Consider the following 18292-nt stretch of genomic DNA (forward strand, 5'->3'; position numbering starts at 1 on the left):
AACCTTGCTCGAATCAAGCCTTTTTTAGACCCTGTCCATTGTCTAGCTTCATAGCTTAAAAACACTTCTGAAGACTTCCTTTTGCATAAATGAAGAAAACTATTTCCGAGCTTTTGCTTATACTGTAAGCTAGAGAAAGAGATGAAGCAGTGTAAAATCACTGTGTTTGTAGAACAACTTTCCATACGTATTAAAAGAGTTAAGAGGAAGGAGTTTACATATCACAACCACCATATTCTTATGTTTGTCACTGGCGGTTTTCATAATGATACTAGGAATGTTCATCAACAATCGTGCTAGGAAATTCCTATCCTCGGATGAGTTTTACTTCCCCTAACTGTCTGCATTTTATCCAAAGTCACCCAGGCCTTCATATTCTTACTTTCTTTGCAATTCTTCTTTGTCTGCTCCTTCTTTGCACCCATTTCAATTATCAAATGGGAGTAGAGGTTTGAGAGATTGGGTTGCTCTCAATTAGCTATCACATTCAATGAGCGATAAGGAGTTAATGTAGCTAGCCTCAATGGAGCCAACTATTGAAAAATACCCTTACAATCGGACGCGAAAGGTGGCATTCATGTTCTTAACTAGAGGAAAATTGCCCTAGGGACCATTATAGGAAAAGCTCTTTAAGGGACATGCAGGGCTCTACTCAATTTACCTCCATACTTCACCAGACTTCACTGAAGAACCACCAGAATCCTCAGTGTTCTACAAGTGCAGGATACCAAGCAAGGTTAGAAATTTATATTGCCCTATCCCAAATTAAAAACCTACCAAGACATGAACCAAGCTAAGTTTTTTCCTCCATTCATTTTAACTGAAACTGTATTTTGCAGCAAGTGGAATCGGGACAAGCCACAATGGTTGATGCAAAGAGGCGCCTATTAGCTAATGCCCTACTTGATTTCTCCAACGAGAGATTTGTGTTACTCTCTGAAACATGCATTCCTTTATTCAATTTTACAACAATTTACAACTACCTGATCAACTCTAACCATAGTTTTGTTGGCTCAATTGAAGATTCAAGAAAGATGGGTTGCGGCCGTTACAATAAACGTATGTGGCCAACGATATCATTGTCAGATTGGCGTAAAGGCAACCGATGGTTTGAAGTTACCGGAAGCTAGCCGTAGAGATAGTGTCAGATGTCACGTAATACCCCATTTTTGAAAACCATTGCAAGCCTCCATGTTATATGGATGAGCACTACTTGGCAACCCTTGTGACCAAAACTCAACCGAGCATGAATTCGACAGGAGCATTACTTGGGTTAATTGGTCCAGAGGTGGCTCGCATCCAACAAAGTTTGAGAGGAAGGATGTCTCTGAAGCGTTTTTGAATCGGGTGAGACATGGTTTTAGTTGTACTTATAATCGTATCACAACTACAGTTTGCTTTCTTTTCGCGAGAAAGTTTCAACCAAGAACCCTAGAGCCTTTGCTAAGAATAGCCCCAGTATTGCTTGGGTTTAATCCATAGAAAAATTTGTACCTTTTTAGCCTTTTAGTACTAGTATAGTAAGTTGTCTAGCCATAACATTTGGGTTTAATCCATGGAAGAATTTGTATTTTTTATCTTTTTAGTACTTGTAGTAAGTTGTCTGGCCAAAACATTAAAGAAAAAATGAAGATTATGGTTACCGCAAGGATATAAAATAATTTGGCTGTATCATGGCACTGAGAGCATGTACAGGTGATGGAAAGGTTTCGTTGGTGTGCCTTGAAGAAAATCAATGGCCACAAGAATAAATCAGTTTGTTTCTGTTTTTGGAGAAACAAAAAAGGTATACAACCAAATGAGAAAGAAAATAATTGGTTGTATCCTAGTAATGTCTTGAAAATCAGGGATTTGTCCCTTACCTTCGTTGAATTTATTTACTCTTTCCGGGGGAGTTCTTCCCTCTTCTCATAGAGGTGTGGGCCTTGATGTCGAACCAAATTTGAAAAAATCTTTCCATTCAAGGGTGAGAAAAATCCAAGAGACCATCCAACAATTTACAAGTAAACAAAAGCCGAATAATCCAATGATTTATTTATTTATTTATTTATTTTATGGTCACGCAATAAAATTTCACAACATCTAGAATGATAAGCTGAGGTGTTAGGTCATCATGAGTCAAAATAAAATGAAATAAAAATTATATGAGGATCATTTACAACGCAATATGACGTTCTTATAAACTAGCCAAATCGAGCCATGAATTAAAAATTTCACAGTTAATTAATTTTTTATTTTTTGTGCTGAATTTCAGGCTTATTCATTTAGCTTTAGCTTTATTTCAAATGCAAGCTAAGCTCGATCTTATTACCAAATAAGATTATATGTTCACACTAGGTTAATTTTCTTGTCGAATAAGCTTGAGTTTGTTCACAAGTTACTTCATTAGCTTTTTTTTTTTTTTTTTTTTTTCTCATATATAGAAAATCTATTAACTATACAAAAAGCGGCTATGCCGCTATAGTGTGTCGACACTGTTCACTCAACGCATTTCACTGTTCATCTATAGGGATATTTTGGTGAGCCACTTTTTTTTTTTTTAATGTTTTGAACAGTAGCTACAATTTTTTTTTTTTTTTTCAACCTTCCGTTTGTACTTTTTTTTAATATATATATATATATATATTGTTATACTAATACAACAAATTTCACAATATTTTCACAATTATTAAAGTGTCAATTTCTTATAAGTCAAAATAAAATAATCAAATATGAAACTGTGACCAACCACAACTGAAAATAAATGTTTTGTGAAGATGTTGTAACACTTCCTTATATATATTATTATACTGACACAACAAATTTTACAATATTTTCACAATTATTGAGGCGTCAATTTCTTATAAGTCAAAATAAAATAATAAAATATGAAACTATGACCAATCACAATTAAAAATAAATGTTTTGCAAAAATATTAACTATACAAAAAGCGGCTATGTCGCTATAGTATTTCAACATTGTTCATTCAACGTATTTCACTGTTCATCTACAGTGATATTTTGGTGAGCCACTTTTTTTTTTTAAACGTTTTGAACAGTAGCTATATATATATATATATATATATATATTTTTTTTTTTTCTAGCCTTCTGTTTGTATTTTTTTTTCTTTTATATATATTGTTATATTGATACAACAAATTTCACAATTATTAAAGTGTCAATTTCTTATAAATCAAAATAAAATAATAAAATATGAAACTGTGACCAACCACAACTGAAAATAAATGTTTTGTGGTATATAAAGAGGTGTCAATTTTTTAAAGGTCAAAATAAAATAATAAAATAAGAGAATGAGAACAATCACATCTAAAAATAAATGTATTATGAAAATGTTATAACATCTTCTTCTTGTCACAATATTTTCACAATCGCGAGATCTTAGTTTCTCATAGATTAAAATAAAATAAAATAAAATAAATGCTATGTTCACAACATTTTCACAATAATTTTGTAACAAATTTTATGTGGCAAGGTATTTTTGAAGGATAAAAAAGTGATATCAGTAGTGGGTTCAATTTAAAACCAATAACAACTTGTCATTTATAATTTTTTCTAAAAATGTTATGGATGTAGCATTTCTCTCAAATAAAATAAAAATATATCTATTTGGATCCTAAAAATAAAAGTATTGTGAAATTTTTTTAATATTTTGTTATATTCTTAGACTTCTTTTTTAGTATATATAGTCAAATTGGATGAACCAAAATTCACTGCACGTTTCACGCACAATTTTCTTGTATTGTCTTTTTGCTTCTTTTTTTTTTTTTAATGCATAATTTTAAAGCCAGTAATAATTTTTTACCTAAGATTCATTGCGAAAATGTTGTGGACGTTAAAATTATATAATAAAATATTAAATTGGGACATACCACAACTGGAAATAAAAAATATTACAAAAATGTTGTGACATTTTGTTATATTCCTAAACTTCTTTTTTGTGTGACATTTTGTTATGTTCCTAAACTTCTTTTTTTGTTTAGTCAAATTTTGTAAGCCAAAACTCATTTTTGTAGGCACAATTTTCTTCAATTGGCTTTTTATTTTATTTTTAAATACACAGTTAAAAGTGATTAGCCCAATTTAAAACTAGTACCAATTTACCACCTAAGATTTTTTATGAAAATATTATAGACGTAACATTACTCTAAAATAAAATAATAAAATATTAGACTAGGACCCACCATAACCAAAAATAAAGATATTGTAAAAATATCGTGACTTGTTGTTGTGTTTCTAGACTTCTTTTTTTGGTTTATTCAATTTGTTAAACTAAAATTCATTGTTTAATGCATAATTTTTTTAGGTTTTTTTTTTTTTTTTTTTTTTACACATTGTTTCAAGTTTTTTTCTTTTAAATAAAAATAAAAACACACACACACATATTGTTTTACACACACACAAATTGACGAAGTAACACTTTCCTCCTTTATGTTCGGGTAGTTGCATTCCCCCCTAAAGTAAAGTTGAATAATTTCATCATTTATATTTTGTAAATGAGCATATACCCCTATTGTTTCTCTCTCAGTTAAACCCTAACAAAATCTTATAATTCCTAAAATATTCCATTATGCCATGTCTAATATACTCATACTAAATTTTAATGTCCCAAAAAATTTCTTTGTGTATTTTGAATTTTATGTAGTAGACTGGTAGTCATGCTTGGAAAGTTAGAATGATGATATATGGTGTTTTATTTGTTACCTAGAGAACACTAATTTATTAGGTTTAAATCTTCTACACTTATAATTTTATCTAATAAAAACTTTGATGACATATGTCTTTTGTTATTTTATTCTTATTTTAATTTCTTTTCCTACTTAAAAGGGTATTCATTAAAAATAAGTAACCTAAACACCGTAGTTAGACTCATAAAATAAGATAATAAAGAATGAAATATGAATAACAAAATTTTCATTGTAGATGATTGCAAATATTCAATTTAATGAAGATTTTCAAAAAAATTGTAGCATATATTATCATTCATTGCGAAAATTTAAATATTGTAGAAAGATAATGATATTCATTATCATTCTTTGTAGCATTTTTTGGTGAGTATATATTACATTTAGTAAATAACTTCTAAGAAATTGTCATAGTACATAGATATTCAAATAGCTATTTTAAATTTAAGTACATGACTTCATACTTCTTTAACAACAAAAAATCTATATTAATTCTCTCACTAAAGGGCCAGCATGTGCCTTGCACGTGTAACCCACACTAGTAGTGACTAAAATTTGTTACCCTTTTACAAATTTATGGAATTTTACTATGAATAGACTTATAGACTGATTATATTATAATAAAGTAGAAATAATAATTTGATATTATATGAAACTATTTACAGACTAATATAATTCAATCTCAAGTTTATCCAAGTATATTTTTAGATAAATCTACGTATAGAAATATAATATTATATATAATTAAATTGTGCTTCATGTTCATAAACTTGTTCACAAACAAATAATAATGTTTGAACTTGGCTTGTTTAATAGTCGAGCCTAAACTTTGGCTTTAACTTGACTTGTTTACTAAACAAATGAATATATTTAAACTTTTCTCAAGCCAAGCTTGAGTTGTTCATAAACAACTTAATTCATTTACAGCTTTAGCTACAGACTTTCTCAACTACAATAAAGGAAAACATTTTTCCCCTCTTTTTTAACAAAGAAAAAAAAAATACAATTTGTTAAAATCATTTTAAGTCTAAAACCTCCTTATTAAAAAACATTGTGTTGTGTTTGTTTCAGTGGTGAGCGATGACACTGTGTTCCAAGTGATAAAAAGCATTATAATAGTTTGAAAAATAAAAAATGTTGGACAGTCTCTCGAGCATTAATAATTAATAATGACCTTGGATGAGGGCATTAACTGGGCCATTCATAAATGGGGTAAGAGAAATTATATAGTCTTCTAATGGACCACGTTACTTGTCCACCATTTCACTAAAAAACTCTCACTTGTTTAAAATTGTTGAGTAAGTAATTAGTTTTTGTGTAAAAAAAAAAAAAAATTAACTTAACAATTTTAAACAAATTGGAATCTTTTAGTGGAGTGGTGGACCACCTCACTTGTCTGGACCTTATAATTTCTCACAAGGTAGGGCTATTTGGCAGAGGAATCAATTTCCACATTTACATATTATTGGGTGCACCAGGGCATGAACTAGGGCTCCCTGATAGTCAATGAAGAAGAGCACAACCTAATAAAGACCATAGTAGCCAATTAAGGTAACTAAAACTAACAATCCCCATCAGCAGTAGAATAAGAATGTCACCCTAACTCCCCCATCCCATGGGAGTATTATCCACACGCTTTGGAATATCAAGTGGATGACACGGTTAAGGGTGAGATTACAGATTTTGGTTTGATATCTTTTGAAAGGTTACTTTCGTGTTATGTACGCGACTTGGTGGTGGGGAGGAATAGAGGGTCCGATGTGAATTATATCGTGTGTTGTGGGTTTATTGTGAAGGGTGTGCACTGCGCCATTAACCCACCATGTTAGGAATGCGAAGTATTGTATGACTTTGCTTTTGGGTTGTGGCTCGTGGCCTGTGGGTTTTTGTTTTTTTTAATTTTTTTTATAATTGTAAATTATATCTCTAAATTTTAAAAGTGTTTGGATTTTGATGGGATAGCGAAAAATTAGTTTACCTCCAATTCGTCCAAAAGTATCGTCCAGGACCCAGAGAGCAAACACGATCAGGAATCACCCAAGGATGAGAAAGATGTTCATGGATGAGAATATCGCTCATGAACAATGAAATCTCCCATGGATGAGCAAATAGGATCAGGAATCATCCAAGGATGAGAAAGATGTTCATGGATGAGAATATCGCTCATGAACAATGAAATCTCCCATGGACGATAACAAGGTCGTCCATGGACGATGATCAGACGTCGAAGAACAACCAAATCTTCCATACAATGGATGGATGAACATGCAACACTTAGGAAATTTTCGAAACCTTGGAACGGTTACCAAACCCATGATTATTGCCATAAATTCCTCGAATACTTAACTTCTGTTAGCGGTTGCAACTTCTGTAGCTGTTGAGGAAGTTATGTCCGGACTCATTGGCTTTCACAAATCTTGGGGAAGTTTCTAGGTTAATAACTGTCCCAAGGTTCTTTATATAAAGGACCGGTCTGAATCAAACAAAGGTAAGTACATTCTGACATTTTACTCCTAAAAAGTTGGAACTCCATTCTTGTGAGAAACTAACTTAGCCATCGGAGGGTGTTTGGCCGGTCTTCTTCGGTCCCTTTTTGATTTCGTGTTCATCTTTGTAGGCCTTCCACAGCCACTAGTAGCCCACCGAAGTCGAAGCATTCAGTCTACTGATTCTGTGCAACATTAGTTGGCGCCATTTGTGGGAAAGACAGTTTGATTGCTTTGCAATTTGTCTTTTTACAACAAAAGGTTGAATGGTTCGAACCAGGTCAAGGGCTACCAACCGAGGCCATCAAGAGAGTGGGGATGCTTCAAGAAATCCCCAACGCGATCGTCAATCAGCCCTAGTGATGCCACAATCCTCTGTTCAACACATGCAGTTTATGGTAGCCGCTATGGCGGAGTTAACCTGACAGAATCAAGAATTGACCAATGAGATTAATTTGAAGAAGCAATGCTATGAGGGGTACGCTAAAGTTCAAGCCCAAAATCAGGAAGATAGGAAAAACGTTGAACTAGGAAGCCAATCAAGGGGTATCACGTCTAGAAGGGTGCCGCAATTGGAGAGGGAAATGGATCAGATGAGAAAGGTTATGGTGGAGATGAGAGAGAATATGAAAAGGGCAAATCCAGTGGAGGATCTAGTCCATCGAACAGATTCCTCTTTCACGACTTCCATCAACGGTTACCCCTTACCCCCAAAGTTCAAGATGCCTTCATTGGATTCATACGATGGAGCACGTGACCCATTTGATCACATAGAAACTTTCAAGACTACCATGCACCTTCAAGGAGTCCCAGATGAGATTATGTGTAGAGCCTTCCCTACTACTCTCAAAGGACCAGTGCGAGTGTGGTTCAGTAAAATACCCCCGAACACAGTGAGTTCTTTTGAAGAATTAAGTAAGTTGTTTGTCAATAATTTTATCGGAGGGCAAAGGCACAAACACTCTTCATCCAGTCTGTTAACCATAGAACAAGGAGAGAATGAAAGCCTGCGCTCCTTCATCACTTGTTTTAACAGGGAAGCCTTAACCGTTGACGAGGTGGATGACAAGCTACTCTTGGCGGCCTTCCATAATGGGGTTAATTCTAATTTATTTATTTTTAAGCTATATGAGAAGGAGCCTCAATCCATGGCTAAAATTGTTCATTCGGCCCAAAACTTTATGAATGTAGAAGATGCGATCATAGCCAAGAAGAGGAAAAGAGCTGAAAAGATGGAAGCACACCCCGCACGCCACTCGGAACAAGGCCCTCATCCAAAGAAGGGATGAATGGAAGATAAGAAGGAACGAGATAATAGGAAGACAGGTTCCTCCTCAAGAAGAAGTTAGAACTACACACCCTTAAACGCTCCACTTGATCAAGTGCTCATGCAAATCAATGATGACCCTTCTTTAAAGTGGCCGGAGAAGATGAAAGGAGATCCCAATAAGTGCAATAAGAATAAATATTGTCGCTTCCATAGGGATCATGGGCATGACGCGGACGAGTGTTATGATTTGAAGCAGCAAATCGAGAATCTCATTAGACAAGGAAAGTTAAGGCACTTCGTTGGAAGGGATCATAAAGATGAGAAGTTGAAGGAAAAGATGGAAGAATCATCCCAGCCCCCACTAGGAGAGATAAGGTTTATCATAGGAGGGACTTCAACGAGGCAGTCTTCCAAGTCAAAGAAGAAGTATCTCAAAGTGGTGCAAAACGTCCAACTCTCTAGACAATCCCCAAGGACGAGAGCAATTGACAAGATAGCTATTTCATTCATCGACAAAGAGGCGGAAAGGATCCATCACTCGCATGACAATGCAATTGTCTTTACTCTGCTCATCGTAGATTATACAACCAGAAGAGTGTTGTTGGATAATGGAAGTTCAGCAAATATATTGTACTACCCTGCCTTCCAACAGAGGAGACTTGGGCGGGATCAACTTCGTCCAGTGTGTTCACCATTAATAGGGTTTGGAGGAATGAAGGTGCAACCTATAGGCACTATTACATTACCTGTAGTGGTGGGATCATACCCACAGCAGGTAACTAAGGAAGTCAATTTCCTCGTGGTGGATTGTTCGTCCTCATACAATGCTATTATTGGAAGACCAACTTTGAACAGTTGGAAGGTGATAACATCTACCTACCATCTATTAGTCAAATTCCCTACAGAGTATGGGATAGGACAAGCACAAGGGGATCAATTGGCAGCTAGAGAATGTTATTTAGCCATGATGGCTTTGGATGAGTAGGTGCAGACAATGAGTATTAAGGAGAGAAGGGTTGTTGCAGAGCCCACTGAAGTATTGGAAAATGTTCTTTTGCAAGAAGATGATCCTGAAAAATTCACCAGAATTGGAACAAGTATGAAGGAGAAGGCAAGAAAAGACCTCATCCAGCTCCTGAGGAAGAGTATCGATGTTTTTGCGTGGAGTCATGACGACATGCCAAGAATCGATCCAAGTGTAATTACTTATCAATTGAATGTGTACCCTTGTTCTAAACCTGTTCGTCAGAAGAAATGGGTGTTTGCTCTTGAGTGAGATAAGGCAATCAAGGAAGAGATTCAAAAACTGATCACAGCACAGTTTATTAAGGAAGTTTATTACCCGGATTGGTTAGCCAATGTGGTGATGGTGAAGAGGGCAAATGGCAAGTGGAGGATGTGCGTAGACTTCACTAACTTGAACAAGGCTTGCCCTAAGGATAGTCATCCTTTGCCACGCATTGATCAATTGGTGGATTCTACAGCTGGCCATCAGTTGTTGGAATAAGCCTTTCTTCGTAGAAGAAGGAAATATTAATTTCTCCCTATAACCCATCTATGAATGATAATATTTAATAAGTAATATCGACAAATTCTTGCACAACCAAAAGAAAATAAATATGAAAATTAAATAATAAAAAAAGATCTACCGATTGTTACAATTTCATCTTTATCGAGTTATCAAATTTTAATATCAGAATAGTGGATATAGTCATGATTCAATAGGTTAGGTCCACTTAATTTTTTTGTTGTTTTCTAATCTTTAGAATGGATTTGGTTGGAATAATGAAAAGGAATATTTATCATTCAAGGAGACGACTCTTCATTATTCAATAGAATATTACATTAAATATAATATAATATTATTCATTATTATTATAATAATAAATAATAATTTCGAATAGCTAATATTAAATATAAAATAATAATAGGACAATTATTCCAAATTCATAATAATATATATTTATTATTATTAGAATCTAAATTTAAATTAGAATACAAATATAAAAAGAATAGAATAAATTAATAAATAAACAAATGTTCCACTTTATAACTATAATTACTATACTATTATTCATTATAATAATAACTTATTATCATTAAATAAATCATTAAATTATGAAATGGAATGATCAGGTTTGTTACTTTTTTAGTATTAGTAGAAATACCACCAATATCTCTATTCCCCCTTAAAATAAGAATACTTTGACTGGGATTTTATGAAAAAAACCAAAGCCCCTTATCGGATTTGAACCGATGACTTACGCCTTACCATGGCGTTACTTTACCACTGAGTTAAAGGGGCCCTTTTTTTTTTATTCAATTACTGAATAAGTCATTCGCCACTATGAGTCTAGTGCATATACTGATTATAATATAGATGGATGTACATTCTAATCTATAGATGTACATAGATATAGTTTAGTGCACATATATATCTTATGCACATGGTGGACCATTCAGGAACGAGAAATTCAATTTCTCTAGTGAGTATAGAGTAAACTAGTGATTATGGGTAAACTCAAAACGGTTTATTAAGATTGGATTTACTAAATAGCAATGCAAGAAATTTTTTAAAGACCGACCCTAATTGAATTGATCCACATCATAACAAAATTCATTTGATTGATACATAGACTTGCCAATTCAATATAGATCTAAGATATTTCCTCGAATCATTGATAAAAATATTTTTTTTACTTGTTTCTCTAACTCAATTCTCAGAGGAAAAAAACAATTTTCAATAACTTGTTAATCCCTATCCCTCTTCCCAGATTTCCAGATTTATCCTTTTTTTTTTTTTTTTTTTTTTTTTGCATTTCCAAGCTTAGTGTAAGATAAAAATATGTCTATCTAATCTTAACAAAATGAATGAATCAATGAATGAAAGTGGAAGAAATGGAGTTTCATTACCCTTTATGGTCTCGCGGACCAATCACTCCCCGAAAGGTCCTATACCTCGTATTATTTATATTCGACCTTTTTTTTTTTTTACTATTTACTTTTTAATAGAAATATCGATTTATAATGAATATCAATTTATTCGTATATTTATTTTAGTTCTTATATTTATTTGACTCTTTATATTATCGAATCTAATTATTCTATGTATAATTAATTAGAAATAAAATTGGAATAATATTTCAAAGATTTTATGAAATGGTGATTCGAATGAATGATTCATGAATATAAATATGAATCAAAACAAAAGATTCTATGGAATCATGAAAGAGGGATCTTTCCCTCAGATTTAGTCATACCATTAGATTGACAATTTCAAAAAGCTATTCATACTATGAACATAGTATGAGGGCGGTCGGGTAAGTATGCCCCCATCATCTAGTGGTTCAGGACATCTCTCTTTCAAGGAGGCAATGGGGATTCGATTTCCCCTAGGGGTAGGGTACTACGCAAGGAAGTTGATCATGGATTATCAATATGCTTGGAATTGATTCTTCTTAGGTCGATGCCCGAGCAGTTAATGGGGACAGACTGTAAATTCGTTGGCAATATGTCTACGCTGGTTCCAATCCAGTTCGGCCCAATAATTCACCAATCCACCATGAAATGAATAACCCATTTGTTGTTCCCCAGAAAGGCCTAATCGGAATATGGAAGACTAAAGAAATGTGAGATTTTTTGATATATTTTTACCGCTGTTCATTTGCTCTATTTATTTTTTTCCACAAATTCAGATCTTGTTTGCTAATGATCCATCTAGATTCATATAAGGATCCGGAGGTATAAAGTCTAAGGTAAAGAATAAAGAAAAAAACTCTTTTTTTTTCATTGAAAGTGAAAGATTGATTTGATTATAAATCAATTTCTAAAAAAACGAAAGGATTACTAACAATTTGCGAGATGCTGCCACTAAAGTGCATATCCATGTGGATATCAAATATATCATGCGGGTTTATGTTACAATACGACTATTCTAATCTAAATAAAATAGAAAGGGTTTGAATGAAATCATAAGAATATGTATGATGTATACTTTATTTGCTTGGGATTGTAGTTCAATTGGTCAAAGCACCGCCCTGTCAAGGTGGAAGCTGCAAGTTCGAGCCCCATCAGTCCCGACGGATCCAAATATAATTAAAAAAAAATACATCAATTCATCTCTTCGTTTTCTTTGAAAGGGAGAACAAATAGCAGAATTTCATTCCCCTTGGGAATGCTCTCTTATTTTATTTATTTATTTATTTTTTCCTTTCACATTTCTCATCAAAGAAATATGGGAATTCCCATTTATTCAACTAGTACCAATTGAAAGGTGAAAGGCATATGTAAATTAGTACAATTATTGGTAGAAGCATATTCAGGATTCCAAGAGATACCGTACGGAGTCCGTCTTTTTCAATTATTCCCGATCCGTGTAATGTAATAGAGTACTATATGTTTCAATTAGGACATACAAAATAAAATTTAACATAGTAACCTTGATATAATACTTTTAAGATTAAAGGTATATCCCTTTCTATTTCTAACTACGATTTTGTGTAACCTCTATTACTAATTGAAATTAATAATGCGAATTTGAAACAATTTATCTCATTCAACTTTCACACTGAATTTTTGATATATGTGCATCCTGTAATTAATCCAAGGAAATAGTATATTAATAATAGTATATTAATAAAATAAAAAGAAAGCTCAAAAAAGAAGGATCCCATCTCTCTTTCTCTCTTAGCGAGGGCTATCTCTCTTAGTGAGAGTGACGGAATGAATAATCTTTTTTAAGTTTAAGGGTCCTGCTGAAGAAAGAACAGGGTTTTTAATGAATTTGATGGAATACTATATTTTTTATACCCCGGCTTTCCTTATTATATATTATACTTATACTTCTTTGTTTTCCAAGAAGATTAGATCATTAAAGATTAAAGGGAGGTTCGAACTTACCTTTTTACATTTTGCTTCTATTGTTTATTTTATTGGGTTTTTTATAACCAATGTAAGTAAGTGTAAAGGAGGTCATATGATATCTCATCAAATGCTTAAGGAGGGCGTACTTTATAGAAACTGTAGTTTATATAAACTAAAGAGTGGAATAGAATGATAAATAACGTAAAAGAATTATTGATCGGATTCATAATCCGAATTGCAATTCAGTATGGATAAAGGATCTTCCTTTGTTATACTATTTAATTCTTGACGATGAATCAATTAATTTGATAGCTCAGATATTGTTATTCATAATATTGATCTGATTCGATATCATTGAGATGTAATTCATACCATTGAATATTGCATTTACAGGCGAAAGGTTTATCAGCTCTATGGGATTAAATCCCGAGTTATTTCAAATTAAATAAAAATGAAACAATGAGATTATGGAAGTAAATATTCTCGCATTTATTGCTATTGCATTGTTCATTCTAGTTCCGACTGCTTTTTTACTTATAATATACGTAAAAACGGTCAGTCAAAATGATTAATTTGACTTAAACTTGACTGTTTTGTTCTTATCAATGATTGAAAAGAAAAAATAAAAAATTAAAAGTATTCCAATTTCATGTCTTAAATGAAACAAGCGGACTAGAATTATCAGTATGGTAGAAAGATTCATATATTTCTTTCTACCACACTTATTATATTATTGTAGTATATAAAGTTTAACTATATAAAGATAGAGGTTTAATATGGATCAATCCACAATATCTATCTTCATAGATATCAATTACATATAGATATAAATTCCATACATCTATGTACATAGCGTACCAATTCTATTTCTTTGCTTTATCTATTTAATTTGTGTTGATTGCAATTATCAATATAAAAAAATAGAAGGGCGACTCTTACTCTTACGGTTCTAATTCCTAGAATTTATGATTCTTTTCAATATGAGAATCCTGGTATCCACTGAAAGAATCAAATCGATGAAGTAAAAAAAGTATAGGCGTATATTAATAAACGAGAATCACATTTTTTTTTTTTTAGCATTCCGAATAAATAATTGATTGAGCAGTTAACAGATGATCCGAGGGTTCGGTTCCATGGGGAACCTCTTTGGATTTCGAAAAGGATTAGTAAAGCACACTCATTTTCATTTTTAACGCTTGAACCATGATATGAAATGAGTTCAATAAAGCAAGCATAGCATAAATCGAATTTCTAAAATAATACAACAAATAATAAAGCAAGCGGTAATGCGCAATATGTGACTTGCCCAAGGCAATATTTTATTATGTGGAGTATTTCGTTGGACAACTACTATGTCTATGTTGTTTCCCATAGAGAGTCTGTATCCACTTAATAACATAACCATTTTTTCTTTGAATAGTAAAAAAAAAAAAAAAAAAGAGGTGGAAACCAAAAACAAATAAAAAAAGTAAAATAAAAAGGGCTTTGCAGAACGGTCTATAAAACAATTGATATGGGTTGAGTTTGATTCCTCAACTCAATTAGTAGTACCTCTAAAGTCCACTTCTACCCCATACTATGAGTGAAAGAGAAAATGTAAAGACTACCATTAAAGCAGCCCAAGCAAGACTTACTATATCCATGTGAATTATATCCCCTATCTCCATAAATATGAAGGAATTATTCCATTACCCTTCCTTTATCATTATTATGTTCGCTAATCACTAATAATAGTGGAATTGCTGGCGTGGAGTCAAAAGTGAAGTGGATTATGACCCAACACCATTGATGAAACAATTCACTAAACTCACAATTCTAATGGGTTTTTATATTATATTATATAATTTAGATCGGAAAACGGTAAGAACAAGCAAAAAACGTGGATACGCCTTTAGAAGTTTCAGGGGAATGTTACTAACATGTAGGAATAGTAATACCTAGTCTTTCTTTTGTTGACCTTCATTTCATTATCATTAAGTAAAAAGTATAAAAAATAGAGTCAAGATGGATCACTATCTATCACATATCCCTATTTCTCATTTTATCCAATCCTTACGTTACGTCTCTCGCTTGTCTCTGTGAAATAATGGGATGATAGTCTATTACATTATTGACTGGGGTAGGGGTTACAGAAAAGAAATAATTTCTTCTTGTACTTTCTTTATAACTTTATAAAAGAATAATAAGTAAAAATAATATAATATATAAGGAAAAGTCAATTATCTATTCAATTATATCATATTAAATTGATTGCCGGAGCACTTAGAGAATTTCATGAGTCTGTATACAAACATACAAACAAAGTATCTTTCGACTTTTCCGCAACGAATAATTCCATTCCCCGTTCGTCTATCCAATAAATTCAAGATTCAATTAATAAGCATTAGTAATAGAAGAGTTGTCATATCAAGATTTAACGATCCCTTTTCAATATTCACTAATATAATCTTTCCGCAAGGATTTACATCATTTTAGAGAACAAAACCGCCAGAGATGCTTATAGAATCAAGCAAGTATCAAGAGGACTCTCCCCCCCTTACTTCTGCTGGAAAAGTTTGTTAAGTTATATCAGCAAAATATAATAAGGTACACCGATTTTTTTTGTTGATTAGGCGACACCCAGATTTGAACTGGGGAAAAAGGATTTGCAGTCCCCCGCCTTACCGCTCGGCCATGTCGCCAAAACAGTACAAAAAAATATATGAAAATATTCCACTTTTTTTTGGGGGGGGGGGGGGGTATTCGTTTTTGTACTTGTATCTAGAATCCTCTTTTATTTAATAATCCCCTTTCCTGAAAAAAAGAAATACTTACCTTTCTCTTTAGATTGGATATATATATTCGATTGTTTGTATAGTATCTTAAAACAAACACAATATTGAAAAAAAAAACCCTCCCCTTTTCTATTGAAAAACCAATTGTGTATTTTCAGTCACAAAGCAAAAATTCAGAACAAATTGGAACCATTAACTATTAAATGTGAATTAAAATTTAGGAACGATTCCCGGGTTTGAATAGAAAATTGTGTTTTACTAATGATATAAGAAAATCCAAACTGTTACGTAACTAATTAATCAATAAAGAAATCCTTCTCAATTTCTATCATAATAATAACAGCAATTATGAATATATGTAAACCCCATAACATAACTTGTTACACAAATCTTATCTAAATCTAATCGGGTATCTTATCTGTCTATGATGCTTATAGGAAATTCTCAGTAAATTACTACATAAGTCAAATAGGATACTCAAATACTTTTTCGTATCTTAAGTTTAAAAAAAAAAAAAAAAGCTTATATTATATTCTATTAAGTAAAAAAGTAAAAGAAAAGATGACTAAATAGTAATTACAATTATATAATAATTAAAGGGCTAATAAATAAGAAAGGAACAATAATCAACTTCTTGTTTTATCAAGAGGGTTGACATTGCTCCTTTCTTATTTATTTTCAATAACTCATATATACTAATACCTAAGTCTCATCCATTTGTAGATGGAGCTTGACAGAAGCTAAGTCTAGAGGGAAATTATGAGCATTACGTTCATGCATAACTTCCATACCAAGGTTAGCACGATTAATAATATCAGCCCAGGTATTAATTACATGACCTTGACTATCAACTACAGATTGGTTGAAATTGAAACCATTTAAGTTGAAAGCCATAGTGCTGATACCTAAAGCAGTGAACCAGATACGTACTACAAGTCAAGCCACTAGGAAGAATTGTAAAGAACGAGAATTGTTGAAACTAGCATATTGGAAAATCAATCGGCCAAAATAACCATGAGTAGCTACGATATTATAAGTTTCTTCCTCTTAACCGAATCTGTAACCTTCGTTAGCAAATTCATTTTCTGTGTTTTCCCCGATCAAACTAGAAGTTACCAAGCAACCATGCATAGCACTGAATAGGGAACCGCCGAATACACCAACTACACCTAACATGTGAAATGGGTGCATAAGGATGTTGTGCTCAGCCTGGAATACAATCATGAAGTTGAAAGTACCAAAAATTCCTAGAGGCATATCGTCAAAAAAGCTTCCTTGACCAATGGGATATATCAAGAAAACGACAATTGCAGCAGCAACTGGAGCTGAATATGCAACAGCAATCCAAGGGCGCATACCTAGACGGAAACTAAGTTCCCACTCACGACCCATATAACAAGCTACACCAAGTAAGAAGTGTAGAACAATTAGCTCATAAGGACCGCCATTGTATAACCATTCATCAACGGAAACAGCTTCCCATATTGGGTAAAAGTGCAAACCTATAGCTGCAGAAGTAGGAATAATGGCACCAGAAATAATATTATTTCCGTAAAGTAGAGATCTAGAAACAGGTTCACGAATACCATCAATGTCCACTGGAGGAGTAGCAATGAAAGCAATAATAAATACAGAAGTTGCGGTCAATAAGGTAGGGATCATCAAAACGCCAAACCATCTAATGTAAAGACGGTTTTCAGTGCTGGTTATCTAGTTACAAAAGTGACCCCATAGGCTTTCGCTTTCGTGTCTCTCTAAAATTGCAGTCATGGTAAAATCTTTGTTTATTTAATCATTAATCATTAGGGACTCCCAAGCACACGATTCTCTATAAATAGAAATAGATAATTGAGGGCTTGTTATTCAACACTATAAGTGCAAAAATGGGATAGGCATTTGAAATGGGTGCCCCAGTTATTATATATATCATGAGCGATATGGAAATGGATCGAGTAATCTCTTCCTTTATCTAAGAAAAAAGGGTATTTCTAGTTTGCATGGTCCAATCATTGGTATCGAAAATTTATAATTGAGAAATAGAACCATCTAATTTGATTTGTTCTCAATAGCCATGAAATGATCATCTTAGGGTGATCCTTTTGTTGACGGATGCTCTATTACACTCGTAGTCTCTGAAGGATGAGAACCAACTATGTAGCATCTACATCGAGAATTCAAGTATTGTATACATCATTGGTCTGATCCTTTGTAGGAAC

The 18292-nt window shown here is 32.9% G+C and overlaps 2 protein-coding genes, 2 non-coding genes and 2 pseudogenes across 4 annotated transcripts; 3 read left to right on the forward strand and 3 right to left on the reverse strand.

Moving 5' to 3' along the window:
* Positions 1 to 523: 523 nt before the first annotated feature.
* LOC126694458 (glycosyltransferase BC10-like) lies at positions 524 to 1482 on the forward strand (annotated as a pseudogene).
* Positions 1483 to 7753: 6271 nt separating this feature from the next.
* On the forward strand, positions 7754 to 8458 carry LOC126694466 (uncharacterized). Its single transcript, XM_050390739.1, has one exon. It carries the CDS (start codon positions 7754 to 7756, stop codon positions 8456 to 8458), a length of 705 nt encoding a protein of 234 aa, XP_050246696.1.
* Positions 8459 to 8557: 99 nt separating this feature from the next.
* On the forward strand, positions 8558 to 9424 carry LOC126694472 (uncharacterized). The gene has a single exon (XM_050390749.1). It carries the CDS (start codon positions 8558 to 8560, stop codon positions 9422 to 9424), a length of 867 nt encoding a protein of 288 aa, XP_050246706.1.
* A 1248-nt stretch (positions 9425 to 10672) lies between these two features.
* TRNAT-GGU (transfer RNA threonine (anticodon GGU)) lies at positions 10673 to 10744 on the reverse strand. Its single transcript has one exon. It is a non-coding gene; the product is annotated as a tRNA-Thr (tRNA).
* A 5168-nt stretch (positions 10745 to 15912) lies between these two features.
* Positions 15913 to 15983, reverse strand: TRNAC-GCA (transfer RNA cysteine (anticodon GCA)). The gene has a single exon. It is a non-coding gene; the product is annotated as a tRNA-Cys (tRNA).
* Positions 15984 to 16745: 762 nt separating this feature from the next.
* LOC126712218 (photosystem II protein D1-like) lies at positions 16746 to 17904 on the reverse strand (annotated as a pseudogene).
* Positions 17905 to 18292: the final 388 nt, after the last annotated feature.

Source organism: Quercus robur, chromosome 2, assembly GCF_932294415.1.
Source record: "Quercus robur chromosome 2, dhQueRobu3.1, whole genome shotgun sequence".
NCBI lineage: Eukaryota > Viridiplantae > Streptophyta > Magnoliopsida > Fagales > Fagaceae > Quercus > Quercus robur.

What these genes read in the sequence shown, in the direction of transcription:
- LOC126694466 (XM_050390739.1), top strand. Translation starts at nt 7,754, where the DNA reads ATGGATCAGATGAGAAAGGTTATGGTGGAGATGAGAGAGAATATGAAA.
- LOC126694472 (XM_050390749.1), top strand. Translation starts at nt 8,558, where the DNA reads ATGCAAATCAATGATGACCCTTCTTTAAAGTGGCCGGAGAAGATGAAA.